At 45.4% G+C, this 21,596-nt stretch overlaps 1 protein-coding gene across 1 annotated transcript in view; it reads right to left on the minus strand.

Moving 5' to 3' along the window:
* The window catches only part of GAP43 (growth associated protein 43), a 61,377-nt gene that overhangs the window by 23,370 nt on the left and 16,411 nt on the right, over nucleotides 1-21,596 (minus strand). Inside the window, exon 2 of the mRNA XM_005433339.2 lies at nucleotides 5,196-5,817. Coding sequence (XP_005433396.1) covers nucleotides 5,196-5,817 — 622 coding nt within the window. The remainder of the gene's footprint in view (nucleotides 1-5,195; nucleotides 5,818-21,596) is intronic.

Consider the following 21,596-nt stretch of genomic DNA (forward strand, 5'->3'; position numbering starts at 1 on the left):
CCCATTAGCACAGTTCCCACCTACACAGGGCAAGCTGCGCCTCATTAGGAAATGGCAGACCTGAGGCACACATAGGACCAGAGACAGGATTTCACTGCAACAGAGGAAGAAATCCTGCACCTGTAGCAGGCAGTGTGTATGTTTCCTGTTCTCTGGCAAATTGTCACATGCTACTTTCCTCACCCTGCCCCTCACATGACTATTTGGGTCAGTGCAAAGCAGGCTGTGAAACACATGCAATGCTTATACCCATGTAGGCACAATGAAAAGATCAAAAATTTCAGAGCAACTGAGGACTAGGCACATACTTTGACACCTTTCAGCACGTTGGAGGTAACCTAAATTGCGTTTATATTCTTACTTTGATGCTGGAGTAGTACTACAGACAAGAAAACGCTGGCACGCTTCTTAGGGTCGTTCCCTCTGGGGCAATCATAGGAGACTGCTGTATTTGCATTGCTTTCCTCAGCTGCCAGGTGTAGCAGCAGAGATAAGCTCCCATGAAACAGGAATGACAGTGAGGGTGTTCTGCCTCATGCCAGCTACCCATAGGCCAAGACTAAAACTCCAGTTACACAACTGCAATCCTCTCGCGTAGCGCGGGCGGTTGCCTTCTAGCTGGTATGTGACAATAGACAGTCTCCCATTCCAAATCTTTATATAGCTAGTGCTCCCCAGGTGCAGCAAGTATTGTCCTTCCATCAATATGCTGATTAAACTGGAAACAAAGAACTGATTCAACTCTAAACCATGAAAAAGGATCCATAGGGACCTGCCTCCTCTGAGGAAGTGAAGAGAAGATGGTGCCTCCCCGTGCTCCTTGCTAGCAGGATACAGGACCCTGAGGGAACTGCTGGCCCGCTTACATGCAAAGCAATTGTCATCTGGCTGATTTTTCATTTCAGCTGTGAAACTGCTCCATTGTAAAGCTATTTCACCAAGTGGGAGAAAGCATTCTTCATTTCCCAACAAAAGAAGATCCATTTGTTTCCTTGGGCACAATTTACTCTCTCACAGTTCTGGGCTTTGTTGTATTCTTACCTGTCAATCTGAAAGTGCTTTTGATGTGAGACCTAGCCAAATTTGGAGGTGAGACTCGAAAACCTGAGAAAGTACAAAGACAATCGAATGCCATGTGACATTCACCTCCTCTCCTCACCATATAGCACACAGCATCCCATCTTCTACAGCCTACTGTGCTGGACACCGATCTCACTTCAAAGCCACGTTAACGTAGACTCTTCCCAGTAAGTTTGATGGCAAGTCTCCAGATTTAAGCCAGTGCAACCTCGATCAGAGTAAGTCTCATCTCCTCATCCATATGTAATGTATAAATTCCCTCCTACTACTTTTGGATTTTTTCCTGTTGAGTACGTTGGCATCTAAGGGAGCCTCTCCAAGTATAACATCAATACCAAAGAGGCAAAAGTTGGATCATAAGAAGAAATCCTGTAAACATAAGTCTTGGCAAGGATGCTCAGGTAAAAACTTTCTTGGCCTGCAGGTCACCCACCAAAAGACATGAAGAGAACTAAGAGATTGTCCTCCTTACATCAGTCCCTCACTGCCACTGAACAAAGCCCACTGACTCATTTCTTGCCTTACACAGGTTGGAAACCACTACTTTTTCCATCTAATTTTTGATGCATTGAGGATTGCTTAGAAACTGTCCTACTGTACAACTGGGAATGCCTGGGGTTCCGGATCAACTAATACTGGACACAGGACAGTTGTTTGAAGCCATTTCCTAAGCCATTACCAACGGACAGGTAGAGTACATAGATCTGAATAACAAGGAGAGCTGAGGGCTGTCAGGGAATTAGCAACTGGTGTGAAGAATCACCCAGCCTCTCCCCCACTCCAGAAACATGAAATATTAAGCATTAAAAATTATGTACTTCTCTTTATCTGGTTATTCCTTTCCCCCTCTTCCTGCCTTCTTTGTCCTGCCCTAGATGAAGGCAAAAATCTCTTCTAAATATAAATGAAATGCCCTTTGCCTTTCGCTTGTGTTTGCACCAGAGACGATACCCACAGATAACACGATACAGCCATTGTAGTAAAATTCAAGGCAGATGAACATCACCGCACAAAAGTAGCACAGTCGGCACGCCTCCCGGTAGTAGCAGGCAAGCATGCCATGGCAACCAGCCAACCGATGACACTGGCTAAGAGCCAATTTGATTTATTTTTGGCAGCCTGACACCGCATACTACTGTGCCAGTCTTCGATCGCAGAAATGATAAGAGATGACCTTTGAAAGCCAAGGGGACCGATGAAGCTGAAAGAGAATCTGTCCCCAGGCTGAAGGAGTCCTGGAGTGGCAAATGTTTGGTAGCCCTCCCTCTTTTGTGAATGACCATCTTAGCCATGCCAGCAAGCACCAGTGAGTGCTGTGTTTGCTGGGGGATGACTGGGAGAAAGTTATGAGATGTGACAAATGTCTTTAAGCCTATGAAAAGAGTGAGTACCATGAGAGTAACAGAGAGGTTTAAAGAGATGAGAAGGAGTAACAGGATGAAGATAGGAAAAAGAAAACATAGGCTTTCTGTCAGGATATACCTCCTGTCTGTGGGAACTTTTATACTGTGATGATGCTTTTTTTTGTGGAATATTCTTTAAGGAGAAAGCAGCTTCTTACTATTCTGGACGTTGTGCTATACAGCCTATTGCAGAACGCAACCCAGCATCCTCAGAGAGGTGGACAAGAAGGGCTATTTAATCTTTTTTGCATTTCTTTCTTGGATTGCTCTGGGGGCACTTGCCCAGCTGTTCACGTTTGTGACTGGAAGGCTGATATCATACTGGAATAGGAATTTAGAAAAAGAAGATCTATACTCATTAACATTTTAAAGAGACTATCAGCTTGACCGTGGCCACACACCTTCCATGTTTGCTTTCTGCAAACATTGGTAAGCTTGAATACTACTGCATGCATATTGAAAAAGTATAAATAGATGCACATACTCAACATGAACACTCAAACAATCACTGAAAACTCATTTTTAAACATATATTTGATTGTAGATTTTCCAACTTACTCTGTTTGCTAGGTATTTACGTAAGTATCATGTGCAAATGCATATTAAACCATGCATTTAAATGTCCCCTTCAAATGATGTGGCCGTGAAAGGCTGACCTCTTCAAATGATGTTAAAGCCAACAGGAGCATGGGGAAGATATCAGCAAATAATTTAGAATATGGCATAGAAATAAACCATTCTTTGATGACTAGTAACTCAAAACAGTTAAAGTTAAGGAAATGAAATGGTCTGCTACTCTTAATTTCCTACCTCTACCCATTAAAGCAGATTAATCTGAATAAAAATAGAATGTTAATTCAAAGTGAAACCACTGTTCCTGTTTAGAAATAAGACATCCCAAGTCTTAGAGTTAATTAGCACTCATCCTGTGTACAGAGGACCCCAAAACACTGATTCACTCTGTCCTATTTTTGCCGTTGTTGTTTATACCTTTGCACAAGTGTAAAAACAATGCAAGTACGGCATGCAACACACCAAATTAGATCTCACAAATCACAAGACATTTATTTTGCCACTCAACTCATCGCACAAAGAACAAAGGGCTGGAGACCTGGACAACAAAAATCCAACTTGGACAATGCAATTTCAAGGCTTATCTCTAGAAAATTTTAAATGAACAGAGGTAAAACCTGCAACCCTTTGTTATTGTGTACATTCAGTTTAAAGTCACACTCTTGAAGGTCACCCCCTTTGTCCACACCTTAAATCATAACTGTTCTGCATGAGCTCCTCTCCCAGTACTTATCTGTCCTTTTGGATATCTGTCCTTTCCTATTTGTCCAGGAACAGAGTCGCCTGAGGCCCTGAGTTACCTATGAAGCCCAGAAGTCTAATTAGAGAGTGGGAATTGTAATTTTGGCAAGAGTAGTGGACCAAACAAAATGATGGAGAAACATCAGTAAGCACAAGACTGGATACTGAAGCTCTATAACATTTACATCAGGCTGTTTGTGAATATCAAGGTGATATGCCACATTTTTGCCCCAACAAGCTAATGCCCTGTACAACAATGTCTCATGAATGTGGAGGCCAGTTATGCTTGGCACTGCCTCTTGACTGAGTTTCATGCGGTACCTACCCCTGATGTTACCCTTTTTTTGGTTTATGTTCTTTGCTAACATCAGGAAGGTAAAGAACAAGAACAAAAGTATCCTCCGGTCTTTAATGCACTTTCTACCCAGTTCAGTATCGCAATTCAAAACCAGCTCTTCTTTATGGTTTGTAAACACTATGCCTCTGTCAAAAACGCTCACTTTTGCCTCTCAAAACTTTTCACCCCTCCCTAGAGGAACTAGTTAAGTACTTGGTCAAGAGCAAAGAATTAAAAACACCTCCTAGGGTTAACTGCATTCAGTCCTCTCTGCTGTCCTCACTCGCTGAGCTGTCAGGACCTTTAATCTTCCCTTTCCCCTACCTGATCCTCTTACCATGTGCATCTAACCCAGCTGACACATCCAAAAGCTTCATGCAAGCATGGCTGTGATGGGCTACTGCAAGTACAGAGGACAAAATATGGGTGTGGATGAAACTATAAGCAATGCTGTTGACAAGATGCTCCTGACTAGGATGTGGTTGCACCAGAAGCCACATCCATTCACAAGCAGATGGAAAAAGGACCCTTTTGGGTCCTTCTTCCCCATCCCACCAGCAAGGCTAAAGAGCCTCCTGCACTATGAGAGCACTTTTGTCTTGTGAGATATTCAGCTCAAGCTGACAATGAGCTGATACCAGCTTGAGCTGTTTTGTTGACCCACTGGAGCTGCCTGTGTTAGTGTGACTGGGAAGGTTCATCCCCCTTTTGAGCATATGCAGACCTTGGGGAGCTCTCCCAGGTTCTTGCAAGCCTTCCAGCTGGCTAACACTGTCCCATCACCATAGAAAAAACGGCTAGATGGCATCTCCACCTAGAGGAACAGGAGCCCTGAGAGGAGGTGCAGTATTCCCAAAAGCTGCCAGGGAAGCAGGGAAGAGGGTGTTAACCAAGAACATGCAACTCACCCCACCCCTAAAACCCAGCAAAGGGATTCTCTTGTTAACCCTCAGCCTAACCCCCCACCATCTCTTGCCAGCCAACCTCAGATGCATCCCCAGGAGACCAAGGGAGGCATCCGTTTCTGGAGAGGCCCATTCCCTAGTGAGGCGTTCACTTACCTGTCTTCTCTTCGGTTTGGCTGCTCTCCACTGTCTCCATTTGGGGTTGCGCTGTTGCCTTGGCAGTAGCATCCTCTGCGGCAGGGGTGGTGGTGGCAGTGGTGTCAGCAGCAGGCACGTCGGCTTGTTTAGGCTCCTCTTTGTCTTGGGCTTCGTCAGCCTTCAAGGACGGCGAGTTATCAGTGGAAGCTTTAGTGGCACTTTCCGTTTCGGCGGCAGCAGCAGGCTTTTCCTCCAAGGAGGCAGCAGGAGTGGCAGCCTGTGGCGCTGGCTGCTCTGAGCCCGTGTCGGTGGCTCCATCCCCTTTTTTCTCCTCCGCTGGAGCGCTGCTGTCTTTGCTGCCCTCCTCCAGCTGGGCACTGTCAGCGGTGGCCGCTTCTGTGGCAGTGGGAGCCTCGCTCTCTTTGTTCTCGGCTGCTCCGCCAGCAGGGCCTTCCTCCTTCTTGTCGGCGGCATCAGTCTCAGATGCCGGGGCATCTCCTTTCTTCTCCCCCTTGAGCTTTTTCCTTGTTATGTGTCCACGGAAGCTGGCCTGGATTTTGGTGGCTGCCTTATGAGCTTTATCTTCTGGTTTGATGCCATCTTGCTCAATCTTTTGGTCCCCGTCCTCATTTTTTTCAACCTTTGAAGAAGAACAAGGGAGGAGGGCAGAGGAAAAAAACAGGGAGAGAAGTTAAGATTTCTCCAGGTGCAGCCCAGGCTCTGTTTCATTGGGAATGTCCCACCTTCCCCTCCTGCTAACCAGTGACAAGCTTCTAAAGCAGCTTTTCCATTTGGTATGGGTTTGAAGCCAGGTGGTTCTAATTTCATCCTAGGGCTGGACAGACATGGGGCATTTGTAAAAGGAATTTAAAGTACCTCATCATCTCCATCAGCAATGCTGAGAGTACCTTGGCTGTGTGGAAAGGTTTTCACCAGCTGGGTTGTCTCTATTCCCATGATTTATTTTCCCATCCATTTAGAAATATACCGATTTTTTTCCCCCTACTCATTTTCAAAACACTCTCCCGAGGGGGATTTTCACAGTCCTTCCAAATCCACCTTTGCCTTCAAGTCTTTGTTTCTTTCTAATGACACCTTGTTTCACAGGTGTGTGACTCTAATGACACCATGTGTTTTGTCCTTTATAGCTTTCTGGCTCAGGATTGCCAACAGAGAACAGTATTGCTGCCCGCCCCGCCGCAGACGCATGCTGTTAGACATGCACAGATATTCACAGCGTATACTTCTCACAAATGCCCTGCCTGCAAGCACTCCAAGCACTTTGCCTCTGCTCCCCACTCATGGTTTCAATGAAGGAATAAAGGCAGACAGATATCAGTCTTTCCAATTTCAGCAGATTATTATTATTTCTCTGACTATTGTGGGGAATTCAGCCTTGCAATACAGAACAGGCATTCCCCATGTTTTTTAGACTTAAGTCATGCATTAGAGTATTAAATGGGATGAAAACATGAGTTTTTCATGCTGGTCTGCTACAGACAGATAATGCTCAGCTTGTAAACTCCCACTGAATCTACAGGACACACTATGATTCACCCCAATAATTTAGCAGCTCCTGGGCAAGTAACAGCTCAGCTGCATATTGATGAAAGGACACTGTTCTAATAATATTCCCATTGGGAAGCATTCGAAAGAGCTACTCGGAAGCAGAGCCACTGGCCTCTTTGCTGTCTGCACCTGGTTTTCAATACTGGCTCAGGTCACAAAAGAAAGAAAACTAGCTGGCTGAGAAAGATAGCAAGCGTTTATTCCTGGGTGGGAAGAGGATACTTAGGCCATCGCAACTGAGAGATGCCATCTGGGGAAAGGGCCAGGACCAGAAGAGCAGAGAGAGGGGACAGCCTATAAACACATCCGAAAAGAGTGCAGCAGGAATAAGGGAGAAGAGGCCACTGCCGCGAGCGCTTGTGGCACTGGAAACACCACATCTGTGAAAAGCGGGGGAGAGGACTGGCCACACAGGCAGCGATCGCTGGAAAACAGACTAGGAGTGGTCATTTCCACAGTGTGAGACAGGGTCAGGCATACACGTGACTGAAGCAGTGCCAGTGAACCGAATGCTTGGCCACTGGCATGCCAGATGGTACCCACTAACTCCCCACCTGGGTGTGAGCATCAATTCCCCCACCCTAGGACTGGTGCCCACCTGGGATCATTCCCCAGGTAAACTGGGGTGAGCTTGAGTGGGTATGATGGCCAATTAACGAGCAGCCCTAAATCATCAAGAAAAAGAGCCACTCCACACAGCTGAGCAGAGGTGAGGGTGGGTCAGGGAGTGAGACTAGGTGCCAGGATGCTGATGTAGGGGGTGAGTGGAAAAGCCTGTGAACTAATATGCAACTGGTATTAATACATAGAATTCAGAACAAGGAGTTTTTGTGCTCCTGATGGTGCTCAGGGACAAAATGGTTGTTATACCTATCACAGGGGCACAGCTGAGCAGTTGCATCTTCACTTTCCCAAGTACATTAAGTGACACAGTACAGAAAGTGGACTTTCATGTTCATCTCAGTTTGTCAGAGAGCAGGTGATGGTTATATGTAAAGACAATGCAGACATAAGCACGCTGTAACTATTAGTGTATGTCTTTTGCTTGCATAGCTAACTGCACCGTGTGATCCAGCAGCTGGGGTAAGCTTTTCAGCCTATTCCAGCACAAGGAGATGGAAACAAACTGGAAGTCCCTTTAAACTAGCATGTCCCAGAACAGCTGTGATCCAGCCAGGGTAGTGCAGAGCTCCGCACAGGCTCATCCATCCTGCTCCTTTTGCAGTAAGTCCCGTGTGGCTCTGGCAACACATAACTACTAATACCTGGACCAGCTGGCATAAGGAGAGCTGGAGTATGCCTGTGTTACACTGTAGCCACAGCAACGTGAAGATACACTAGGTACTCCTTTATAGCACTTCGTAACACAGATGCCTGAGCTTTGATTCGGTTTGTGGCCCTGTGGCCAATTTTGAACAGCAGCAGCATTGGAAGACTAGAAAGACAATTTAGACATTACTACAAGACCTTAAAATTCTAGTCCTATATGCCCGATTCCTGCAAAACTATTAGTGAATGTCCAGAATTGTTAGTCCCTGGACAAAGATGAAAACCGTTGACTGAAGGGAGATCTTTCTTGCCACTGGCCTTGCTGCTCTCACATCCCACGTACCTCCTGCACCAACCAGGACAGCTGTCATGACGCCTCTGACTCCGGAGGAGTTACCCTGTTACCCGGGCTATGCAGCCCAGCGAAGGCTTATCTCCTTCCCACTGCTAGCGGGAGGCCAGGGCACAGCGAGCTGCAGGGCTGGCTCTCCTGCTATTCTGACAGATGAACTCACAGAGTGACTGCCAGCCAGCCTTTTACCTGGCAGGGAATGTGAGAGCACTTTTTCTCTCCAGGGAGGTCAGACTGAAACCTCTCACCCACACCTACCACATTAGAGAGCTAAAAGGCTCCTTTGCTATTCCGGTGACATCATTGTCCTCTTATCCCAGTTGGGATGACATCAGTTTGAGTCCTTGCCAGATCACAAGGTTTACAACGGCAAAATGTATTTCCAACAGGGTGCTTTCAGCATAATTTCAGATACAGAAGATAAGAAACATGAGGCTGGGGCAGAGGTGGAGTTTAAGAACGTGGATGGAAGAAATGTACTAATAGTTTGTCTGTGCCAACTGTGGCCCTCAGGAATCTCATTTCTATTCAGTCCTTCCCCACTGAAGCATTCCAGGCATTTAAAATGACTTACTTTCAGACTACTGGCCTGCAGCTACTTCTGGGGTAGGACACGGTGTCCATATAGTATGTGAGTCATGTTGTATAACAATGGGTTGGGTGAGAAACAGATTGTTCAGAGGGAAACTTCTGTTCACACACACACACACAAAAAAAAAAAAAAAAAGACAAGGTCTTTTCATCTGTGGATTACACACACAGCAGATAAACCTTAATTAAGGAAGCTGCTCAAAAATAACCTGTATACAGTGAAGCTCCTGGAAAGCAATTTGTCTTCCCTGGAAAGCTAAAAGGGTGAGTCAGCCCTGCCAGGATGCATTCAAAAGCATCTCAGTGGAAAACAAGAAATCTGTCTGTCTAATCTATCTGCCATGCGTGTATGACATCTTGGTTGTAGTATTGTAGCTGGAATAAAGTGACTATTAATACTAGTGTTTGTACAGAATCTAGAGCTTCAAGCCAGGAATCGGGCCTGGTAAAGATAGGTTTCATATATTGGTATTCCACCACACCCCCCCTTCATTTACATAGTTATGTGAAACAAACTCATTCTAGTACTTAATATTGACATATTCATGATACTGTAAGTGTGCATGTGATGTATTGTCATTTTATAGAGAGCAAACGTCCTCTGTTTCAAGTGTGAAACAAATCACAGATCCTTCAATGGCAGAAGGGCTTGAAATCAATGAGGCTGGTGGATACACAGCTGTATGGTTGTATGAAAGGACATACATAGTCAGACATGTCCATTTTTTTATTTGGACCATCCCCACATATCCACTGAAGCCAGTGTGCAAAGCTTTGCCTTTTTGAAACATACTGTTAGGCTTTTATGTCTCTATCTACACGGCCTGCAACATCTTTCCAGTCCTAGAGGGATGATCCTCTCACCATCTCCATCTGCTTGTCTGCCACACCTCCAGGTTTCTAGGACATCCCTTCCCAGGCAGACTGTTCCTGTAAGTGAGACTTTGCTTGCTATCACATAGCTGAGAGAGTAGGAGATAAGAAATTAATGTTTGAGACACAGATAGGGCAGAGGTTAGTTCTTAGGTACCAGGAACATGGAAATTGCATGGAGCCATGACCCCAGAAAGGTTTCTAATCTCTAGCCTCCTTTCCATCTTCCATCTCCAAACCCACAGCATACAGAAGGGCAGAGAGTGAAGGAAGTGTAACTATAAACTCCAGGCCCTTCTAAAAGTTCGACACGCTGGTACATCAGGAAAGGAGAAATGGAGAAACTAGATGTTTTCCAGATGTTCCATGTGTTTGTAGCCACACGTGGGCAAAGAGCAAGGAAGGACAGGACTGAGTCTTTGGTCCTTGCTTGCTGTTTGTTCACTCATGTCTTGTGATATACCTCATTGCCAGACCTTGGGAAAATAATCACATAGTTTTGTATTTGGGATGCTGGGATGGAGAGATCAAGAATGAACTTACGGTTCCACTAAAAGGTCTTTCAATATTGTACGGTCTCCTCTGCCCCTGCCTATAGCTCTCCCTTCCCTGGTGTTTCTCTGCCCACCAAGACACCGCATGTGTCAGCCTTCCTAATGTTCATCCCAGAATCACCCAGTCATCACTCTGGTATCCTGCTCCTTTCTGTCCTTAGATAGGAGCTCCTTTTTAACGGGATATCAAATCCCAGAGCTCTTTGATTAGCATTGCTTTCTTCTGGCATTCTGAAACCTGTGTGCCATGAGTCCAGATTTAGGACTTACACAGCTTTCACCAGAGAAGCCATCAATACTGACCAGATTGTGAATACCATAGGACCACTGACAGTTACCAATAACCTGCTTCACAACCCAAGGGAGATATGATACCTGATTATTAAGAAATAAAAACAACATGTGTTCTCCATGCAAAGATACAGGGACCCCAAGTCATTCCTTTTTCATACTGCTAAGGTATGTGAGTAAATCGTTCCTCCAGTTAGCTGGGTGAGGTAGCGCGGAATCAGCTAATAGCCTGCAGTGCTTGTGGGGTGAAGGTGCATCTCGGCCCATGCTCTAATCTTCACTAGAGCACGAAGTATGTTCCTACTGATGTTATTCAAGGTCACTTGGGCCCAGACACACAGAAATTTAGGCACCTGACTCGCACTGATTTCACAGGACTGAGTCACGTCAATGCTTTTGGGGGCCCGGCTCTACATGACCTGATTTATCTCAGAGACAGCATTTAAGGAGAAGAATGCATTAAAAAAAAAAAAAAAAAAGCAAAAAGCAGATGTCTCCCCAGAAGGACTGAAGCATGGACACATGAGAGAGAGAAAAGGCTTTCACGCCTTGTGAAGTGAGGAAGCAATTTAGCACAGAGAACAGCTTTTTTTTAACCCAGTTAAATGGTGTGAAGACACCTGGCTAGAGGATGGCACTTCTCAGCGCAGCCTGTCTGCAAGGCGAGGAAACAGAGTTCCTTTTTTTTCCCCCCAGGATGACTACGGTGGTAGTGGGTAAAACACCCTCGAGAAAGAAAAGGTTAATTCATGTCTCTGATGACTTATGCAGGATGGTTCCCCGGGGCATGACTAGCAAGGTTTCAGCCCTCCAGTTTCAAGTCTTCTAAGAATGGAGTTTCCATCCTTTCCTCAAGATCCTTTCACATGTAGGAAACTTCCCCTCTATTTTATGGTTTCTGGAATGGAATAAGCTAATGATGGTCAGGCAGATGGGTGGATGTTACTGGTGACTGAGAAGAGAGGTAGAAAATACTCCAAGTGAGACCCATTTAGGTATTTTCAGTGTGCCTTCTCAATAAATCCATTACACATTTCTCACCCGTTTTGTAACTCTTCCTCATATTTGTCACCCTGCTTCTGTTAAGCTGGTGGTCAAACATGGTGTCATCTACCACCTTGAAACTCCTATAGGTCCAGTGGTTAAACACAGAAAGGCACTCAGTACTGCCTATGCTGCCTTTGCAGACTGGCTGAAAGAGCGAGCCTTGCCCCTGAAGATGATGCAAAGTGGATGACATCCAGGACTCATGCTTTCTAGAGCAGAGTGGCACATGGATGTCACTGGGGAAAAACACTTGCCTTGGGTCTGATCTGGGCTCTGTGGAGCACAGGACATGTTCACTTGTCACAGCACTATCAAAACTAGCCAGCTGCAACAAGGCTTTTACCATCCCATACCATGTTAACTTCAGTAAGTAGTTCCCACACCCTGCCCCAGCACAGCCACCGATCCCCCAGAAAATTTCAACAGTTCATCCACTGGCCATGCCATTTCTTCATGCCAGTCCACCCTGCTTCTTGCCTTTGCTGCATCTTTCTCCTTGTCTCTCCTACATCCAGGATGCGCTCTCTCTCCTCCCTCTGCTTCTTCCAGGTCTCTCTTCCTTAGCTGCTCCTCTTCCCTACCCCTCAGAGCTATTTAACTACTTAGCAGGAACCAGCCACACCAGCACCTTATCCACGTCAGCCAACCCACCGCCCCTGAAGCCAGCCCACAGCTGTATGTTATCAATGATAATTAACTGCCTTCATTCCTCTACGTTCACTTATCTTTCAATTCAAAGCACCCAAAGTCCCAGAGACAGGACTGGGTTGTGGCATGCCAAGGTGATGCTTTTATAGTTAATGTCAAGGGCACGTGTATATCCTGGGGTATGACCTAAGTGTGTGAGGACACTTGAGGACACGAGGTCTGTGTGGACTGTGTTGAAGGCCTTGGATGTTGGGCACGATCAACATCTATGCTTTTTCTTCAGGTTGGACCCTGGCACATACTATGCTGTCAGTTGTGCCTAGCCTTCTTTTTGGAAGGAAATACTTGTGTCTCTCCAGAAGGAGCCAGCCAGCAGGCATTCAGATCAAGGGACCAAAGCCTGGAAATGAAGCAGGAAGGTATCCAAGCTGACAGTGTAAATCCACTCCCAAAATAGACCATGTTGATGAAATTCAGCAAAAGGACATGGTGAAAAATTTCCTTTGAACTATGCTTTGATTAGAAAAGTCCATTCAAAGAATATGTGATTTCTGCTGTAGACAAGCTTGGAGGTCATTGAACTGAAAAGAAATTTTACCTATGTGGTTTGAGCGGTCCTGTTCAGGGCAGTTTGGGCAAGAATGGTTGCTGCTATGTGAATTATTTTAAAGTAACATCTTCAGACTCTGAATCGTATGGTCTGCTGACCGTCAGTGGGTAACGAAACCCTGAATCATTGATTACTCTCCCTCCCTCCCTTCTCTCTCTTGCTGTCTTTCTTATTGCTTGCTTAGTTTGGGACTCCGCAAAAAAATTCAGGGAATTGCTATTAACCTCCGGTGACTGAGAGTGCCTGCCCCCATGAGGGCTGGACACATTTCCTTCTGCTCTAGCTGCAGCCAAGGGCCAGAGGCTAATTTACGGCTCAGAGTTGCTTCCTTGAGATTTGGTGCAGGCAGCTGCTGGGCCTCCTCCAAGTCCAGGCTTATCAAGGTCCCTAGAAACATTTCCACAAGAAGCAGTATCTTGTGTCCTGCAGCTCCTACCCTATTCCCTCCATGGAAACACGGGGCTGCATCCAGCTCTGGGGATGGAAAGTATCCCTACTTGTCCCCAGCCTGAGTAAACTGCAGGCAGGGATACTACAAGCCCTTCCACTGCTTGTCTCTGAGATTACCTTGGCCTTCCCTGAATGCATCTAGAAATTGTGAGAAGTTTTATGCTGGGACCATCAGTCCATGGGCAATTAGACTAGCTCAGCATCCGCTTGTGTTCCTTGTTGGTTTGCCCATGGTTTTTGCAGCCAGCAGAATAAAAATGAAAGGCTCAAGTTCCAAGTCCATCCAGTCTCTGAATCTTCTTTTTAACCTGCCTGTTAACCTTGAATCTGCTCTGGTACCTCCTTCTAGTAGTGACGGCCAATGCCGTGGAATATCTCAATCCAGTGATGAGAGAGCGCTAAGCATCAAGTAGCTCCCTCCCTGCTTGATGGCAAGCTCAGGGCTGTACTTGTTCTATTATTATTATTTTAGTTTATGTCACTGGAAATGGGGGCAATCTGAGAAAGCATTTGCAAGTTCATTGAAGTTAAACAAACATTCCCAGCAATCAGGGAAAGCAAGGCACAGACTAATTCCCAGTGGTTTGGGAAGCTTCTTAGAGGGTGGGCTCTGCTATTGCAGCAGCAATCTCCCCACCCCCCCACCCCACCCCCCAACCCCAGTGCATCCCCAGGCTTTGCCCATGCAGGGGTGGGCAGGGAAGGGGAGATGTGGGGCTGAAACCCAAGGTGGGTAGAAGGGGCACTACAAGGAGCTGGTGTGGTAGGGTGGAAGGCTAAGGGAGGGAGAAGACAGAGCTCGAGGCAGAGAAGGAAAGGAATGAGAGTAGAGGGAAGAACAAAGGAACTAAATGAAGAGGAGAAAAGGAAAGAAAAAGAGAGGTAAAACCTGTCCAAAGCCAAGGCACTGAATGAAAGACAGGCAAATAAGTAAGAGGCACAATGACAGTGATGCGATACAGAGGAGGGGAGAGTGCAAGGGAGAGAGAATCACTGATCCACATCCAAAGGGTGTGACAGTGGGAAATACCAAGAAAAAACAGGCAGCTAAATAGCTGAGCAGGGTCTCCTGGAGCAGATATGCATGACTGACTATGCTACAGCTGAAAGAGGTGTGGGCAATACTCTCTCTGGCCCGAGCCGCCTTGCTGCACAACCCTGGCTGTCATTTCCATGAGCACTGGGCTAGCAGTGGCCCTGAGGACCCTGTGTCAGCCTCTGGACAGTGCTCAGCTGGGGAGCTGCCCCTGTCAGTAAGCGGGCTGACTGGGATGTGGGTGAGTCAATGTGTGATAGCTCTGGGCTGAGCCTTACCCGCTCCCCCACTCCTCACAGCGGAGGAGGGAAGTGAGATGGAGCAGCTTCTCCAAGGCACCAAGGAGATATGAGAGAGGAAATCCACGTGGGGAATGCAAGTTGTTCAGTCCTTTGCTTGTAGCTTTGTGTCACCCTACTTGTAAAACGTAAAGGGCGATGCTTACTCTTGCCCCTGAAACCTGACGTTTGGCTGTGGTGCTGCAGGGGAGGCAAGGTGCTCTCATGAATATCCTGTTCAATTATCACAGACCATCCCATCAGCATCCCATCATCAGTCAACTAAGGTTTCAACGAGGAAAATATTTTGACTCTGCTCCCACCTCCTCTGTCTTCTCACAGGGCTCTACAGTGAACTTCTGCTCCACAGAGCATCTGGACAGTGGTATTTCTACAGGATCTTTCACCCCCCACTGCTTTACACCTAGACCTGCACAAAGAAGAAAAGGTCTCTCTCGTCCTGAACTGCAGCTACTGCTGGGGTGAAACCCTATAGCTGCTACTTGTGCCCACAGCCACATACAGCAGTTGAACTTCAGGGGGGACAGGGGTGTGTATCCCACCTGAAATGACAGGGTGACCTGAGGAAGATAGCAACAAGGATTCTTGATCAGGATCTGGCAAGGACAGTAAAGTCAGCACTGCCTTTCTCACTCTTCATTTTCCTCCTGGAAATGAACTTTTGTCTTTTGTTTTTCTAATCTGAAAGAGAGCCTAACCCACAGCACCACCTTTAGCCAACAGCTTCCTCATGCCCCAAGGAGCAGAGCACAATCTTTCCAATCACCAGAGCTGCCCCCAGCAAAACCAAAGTAACCAGAGTTGCAGGTCTATGTAATTTGATAAACTGGCTCTAAAGCAGCTCCACCTAAGATATCCTCTTTCATAACCTATTCAGCTTTTGTTCCAGGTAGACCAATCCCACATCCCCACTGCAGAGCTGAACTGTGTGTGTACCAGGACTTTCTATCCCCAAAGAGAAGGAATCCATAGCAAAGGCTTCTACCTATTGGTATAGGCTCCATCTCCTCACTGGGGCAGCTGGCTTTTTCTCAGTTTCTGGTTCTGACGGGTTCAATGGGTCTCGGTGGCATGGCCTCTCCTTACCAGCCAGGACTAGCTCTGCTGCTTGCTCCATGCGACTGCCTGACCCCGCTAACACCAGCTCCACTAGGACAGGGTGTCAGCCTTGCTGCTGGAAGGAGAGAATGATGGTGGTGCATGCTGGCTCTGATTGTCGTAGAAGCTCAGTTTATTGATTTATGTTGGGGATCTTCATGCCCACCTGGGCTTGAGTGACCCAGAGATTGCCCTCATGTATCCACATGTACTTCTTCCTCTGGCTTGTCCTGGACATTTTCTCCACCCGCCTTTACTTCAGTGCTACCATTGGTGCTGATGTTTGCTCCACAGATTTTCTGCAAGGTGGCTGATAGGGCTTTCACAACATCGTGTGTATGAATTCACAACAAGCAATGGGTAAGACATGGACCCCTCTCATGGATCTGAATTCTTCACAACAGCAGCATCTCTTGGATGCTGGAGACCTTATAGAAAACCTTCTGTGAAATCACTCTTGGCCTACATTTTTTTCCCTGGTTCCTCTTACATGGTTGAAGTACAAGCACAGAAAGAAGGAGAGAGATCTTGTATTTCCTCCCCACTTAGTTACTAGTTCGGGTGAGAACGGGAAGAGTTAAATCTACTCTTAAGATATCAGATATAGAAGACAGGTCACTGGTCCTACCATAAACTCTTAGATACCGCTGACTTACAGCAAAGCGTGAGAAGACCTATACCACCTCTCTCTGTTCCTCCTATCCCAAACTTTGTACAGCTTATTAACAAACAGTTGTACTGAGATCTTACTGGAAGGCCAATGCCAAATGCAATGTTGGATGGTGAAAGTGGAGTGTAATTTCATTGATTTTAGTAACATTTTCACTTAGGAATAGTTTTTACAAGACCTCTGCGGTCTGCTGCTCCAAACGACTCGTGAGAGGACATTGTTCCATTTCAGAAGGACTCTGAACTTAATTGAATTAGTGTTTATAGCGTTGCAAGAGCTTCAGATGCACAGCAAGGTAAAGCATTGTGCAATATTTAAGCTGCATTCTTCTCTGTTCCCTCCTGCCAGTGTAGGATGAGAACACCCTCAAAGGAGGCATAAGTGTCTGTCAGAACCTGAAAAGCTCTCCAGAGGGGACCTGTATGACACAGCTTTTTTTCACCTGAGAACCTGGGTGTGACTGCCTGGGACCACATCCAGCTTGTGTAACTTCAGTGCTTTCCAGGGTCCGTAAAACTGATGAATCAGGCCCGATGATTGCAGCTGTCACTCCTGAGCGGCACAGTGCCGAAGGCATTATGTTGTGCCATACCCCTCTCCCATCCTTCAGGTAGGGTTGTCACCAGAGCACAGACATGGCTTTGATTGGAAAGATCCTTTGGGGCCACAGGCAGCTGAACACCAGACCCAGTAGCCTCAGGGCTTAATCACTTATTCTAGAGACTGGCACCAAGCTACGGGAAATGCACACGTGGCTTCGAGCCATTTTGTTTCCTACTTTGCTCCTCTGCTGTATACAGCCCTATTGAAAAAGCGGGGAGGGGGAAGGCAAGCCTGCAGTGTATGCTGCGATAGACCCTTTGTGGATACTGTTAAGTTAGCGCTAAAAAGACCTCCAGCCAAAAGGAACACGTTGAATAGAATGTGCTAGGGGAAAAAAAAAGCCACAAGTGTTTGGATTCACCACTTACAAGGGCTAGTATGTCACAGCCACATTTAAGTAGTCACCCAGAGCTTCTCCTAAGCTTTCTGCTGCAGGAGAGCTGTTCTTTCTCGCTACTTTTTTCACTCCCTGGGCTTACCATCTTTAAGTTATTATTAAAAAGGACTTCAATAACCTTTAAACATCTTGGTCCTAAAGTCTTCTGGCTTTTTTCCGTTCCTCAGTCAGGAGGCATAGCAGTAGCCTCAAAGCACTGCACATTGCAATGTGCTTTCCCCAGGCACACAGTTTAGATCACTGTATCTGGTGCATCTGTAGCACAGCCATCCTGTGATCTACAGCCATCCTGTATATCCAGGCACCCCTGGAGCCCTCCCTGTAGAAGGCTTTACTCAGCAGCCCCCCAGCAGAGATGTCGAGGGAAAAGGCACTCCTGGCAAGGATGAGGGGATGGCTGGGCAGGCAGGGTGCACCAAGCTCCTTCCACTTCTTCCTGCTCTTCTGCAGATGTGATACTGAAGGAGTGTTTTCATCCTTAGAAGCACTTGTGAGTTTCTGGAATAGGAATCTCTATTATATAATAGAAATTCATAGAAAAAATAGAAAATCGTAGGATCACATGCAAAGCCAGACAGAAAGCACTGGGAAGTGTGCGCAGACGAACTAACACCAGAAAATGTGCAGTGTTTCCTCTTCTGTTAGTAAGGGTCACCTCACACTACACAGCTTTGTCACACACTGAAAAGTAAATAATTAGAAATCTCCAGGGTCCTCTAGGATGCTCCTGTACACTGCAGCAGGGATGATTTTCTTCTGCTTTAAACCCCCCAACACACACACACAGGAGCAGTGTTTTTTACCAGTCTTTGGACATTCCCTCCAAAGATGATTCTCTGGGTTTCTCTGTCAGTTTATTCCTTTGTTGAACTAAAGAGTTCCTCCCAGAGTTTTGACCAGCCCCCTGCATCCTGTCCATGCTGAGAATAGTTTGTTTCTGCTTTCTTGGTAACGCTTCTTAATACCTCAATAGCTCTCACCTGTCACATCATCCTTCTTTGCCAGATCACTTTTCCTTCGCAGTCTTAAGCCCTAATCAGAGATCTTTCTTTGGTTACTGAATTTACATTTTTCTACTGAGAAATGATTAAAATGTCTCCCCAGCTTTAATGAATAATGAAACACTATACGCACAAAAATAATAATTAGCAATATAGCTAAAAATAACAATGTGTGGATCAGACTCCCAAAGGCAGCAGGAAAAGCTGCAGCCATGAACATGGATGGTGCTGAAAATAGCTATGCATTTAAGGAAAAAAAAAAAAAAAAAAGAAAGAAAGAAAAAAAGAGAAGAAAAAAAAAGGAAAAAACCTTAGGGGAACTTGTGAATGGCCGAGTGTCGTATAGATAGATAGCAGTCCACACAGATTGTTAAACACAGTCCTGAGTCTGACTGCTGTAATTCCTGTCAGCCTCCCCCAAATTCTGACTGCTGTAATTCCTGTCAGCCTCCCCCAAATGCTGTTCAGCACATTTAGTTTTCTGAGGATGTCAAGAAGTTGGGTAGCTGGAGCAGGCTAGGACAAGATGGAGCAGAAGGATGTCAAACACTTTTCAGAAGTTCTCCAAGCATTTCCATCAGGCTGCTATTGTCCTAATGGTGAGCTTCCAGATGAAAGAAGAGGTGCCCACTGTGAGAAGAGGCAAATGCATGAGGATTTATGATGATGACAAGCATTATTATTTCTACATCCTCGGGATATATCTCCCTTGTGGTGCTGAGAAAGGAAGCAATGAAACAAGCAACAGGAGTCAAGACAAAGGGAGTGTGCTAAACACAAGAAAGGGCACAGTCAGCATATTGGTTTGCAGAGGAAAAATAATCCAGATAATATAGGAACCAGCTTGCTTTGTCCTAGCACCTTCTAATATATAGAGCCATTTCTTGGTAGAGAGACATAATTCATGATTCTTCAGGAAGTCACAGGACAAGGCTGGTTTTTGCCAGTACAATTTATTGACCCATTAACAATAAAAATACTAAGCCCTTCATAAGATACATCATTGGAGTTAAGCAAATTGTAGGTCTGCTCAAATGAAGCAAAGATTATGATATGCAAATGTCTACATTATGTGGCCAGGTTATGTCATTAGTTGTACTCTGCTTTTCAGAATAACTGGTCCCTCAGCCGTGAAAATAGACAAATCATGGAAATTCCACCATAGTGAATGATTACCTATCTAAAATTTTAGCCCAGGAGTGTGGCTTTTTTTTTTTTTTTTAGTAACTCTTTCTTCTTCCTCCTTCCCAGTCAGAGAGAGGAAATCATATTATATAACAAACTGGATGTCACTCACACACACACACATATATATATAAACATCGTGGAGTGAGTAGTTTGCAAGAAATCCACCATCTGAAGTCAGTTTGCATAACCACTTCACTAAATCCTGCTGAAATGAAATCAGAAATCAATCCTAGATACAGAATATTTTCAAACAGATTAAATTCAACAAGAGTAATTTGATCCCTTTCAGAAAGAATGAAGTACAAATGCACAAACACTGCCTGTACTCTTTCAAACCAGTCACTAACTCAGGGCTTTGGGATAAGCCTTAGTAGCATCTGAGAGTACTCAGTGCAGAACTGGAGCACCTATTGGGGCTTTCAGGTAACTAACATTTTGATCTCAGTGCAAAGCAGAGGAAAAAAAGTTTCCACCTATATGTTGCTCTGGTTGCAGAGGCAATTATTTTGAAGCCTGAAGAAAATACAACGCATCCCCCAAGATGCCTGCTTTCCAGATTGTACTCCCACAGCACTTTACAAACATTCATGAATTATTAACATTTTAGTATACAATCCTATGCTTTAGCTCTTGTGGGTCAACATAAGCTTGACTGAAAGAAGATGTAAAGGACCAGGTTTTAAGGAACGAATGGTGGGTTCTTGACAAATGCCTACTTGCCTTAATCCAATTGAAACCACTGCAAATTAGGCAACAAGGCTCTCTGAAAACCCTGCTAGGCTCCTGCCTGTATAAATCGTATTTGTTAGAACAGTTCTGTAAATTGCCTGCTACCACCTTGCCACTGTTTGGCACTAGGCTTGTAAATACTTGCTGAAAGATTGCAAAGTAAAACAAAGGAGCTTAAAGATGACTTAAAGCATTAGTAGGAAATCTGGATATTTGAAGCTTAGAAAATTCACAGGTACAAAGGGATTACACCTATTTTTTGCAGTTGGAAGTTGGAAAGTTAAAATGCAAGAAGCAGAGGCTTGGCAAAGGAGAACAGAAGATCTCAGCATTAGGGCAGCTGACAGATGGCTGTCCTACGACACTGCCCTACCTTTGCTGCTGAATTCTTCTGTTAGTGGAGCCCATACTTTTCACAGGGTGGTTCCTAGTGGCGTGTTCTGCACCTCTGAGTAGCTGGCTTCAAACACCTTGAATCTGATTTGGAGCAGTGCTGAGCACTCAGAGCTGCAGCTGACAGTAATGGGAGATGTTTTCAGCTATGTGCAATTGAAAATAAAAGCTACTAATAAAAGTCAGGTCCTCCGTTTCTCAAATTCAGCACATAAAATGAGGAAGCCCTACTGACCAAAACTCTCTTTTTGCACCTCGGTTGTCCGTCTGCAAAAAATGAAGTAAAAATACTCAGCTGTCTCACATGGGTGTTGGACAGATTTACTAAGTAACATTAGGGATGTGCTCAGAATCAAAAGACAACCCAGGAGAAAATTAGTATTTCTGGTTTCAGAGCAGAGTTTGAATAGTATTTATTGAGCAAAGCTGTGGGGTCACACGCTGTCTTATTACGAGAAAACAAAATATTGAATAACTGCTCATTAAGTGAGCACTGTCCATTCTGTGACCTGAATGCAGCAGGAATCCCTGGAAAGAAAAACATGTTCCTGTTATTAGAAGTGTACTGAAATACATTCACAAGAGGAGATCATGCTGAGGTTGTGCAGGCAATTGCATTTCCAATATAGGCTTATTTTTTTAATACTTGACTTAGCAGCCATAATAACTTTCTTTTAACATAGTTTCTCTGCGGTCTTTTTCACACATATACTAGGTTATGTTGTAGCTGAAAACTAGATCTGTTTCTGCT

The sequence above is a fragment of the Falco cherrug genome, chromosome 5 (genome assembly GCF_023634085.1).
Source record: "Falco cherrug isolate bFalChe1 chromosome 5, bFalChe1.pri, whole genome shotgun sequence".
NCBI classification, from domain to species: domain Eukaryota; kingdom Metazoa; phylum Chordata; class Aves; order Falconiformes; family Falconidae; genus Falco; species Falco cherrug.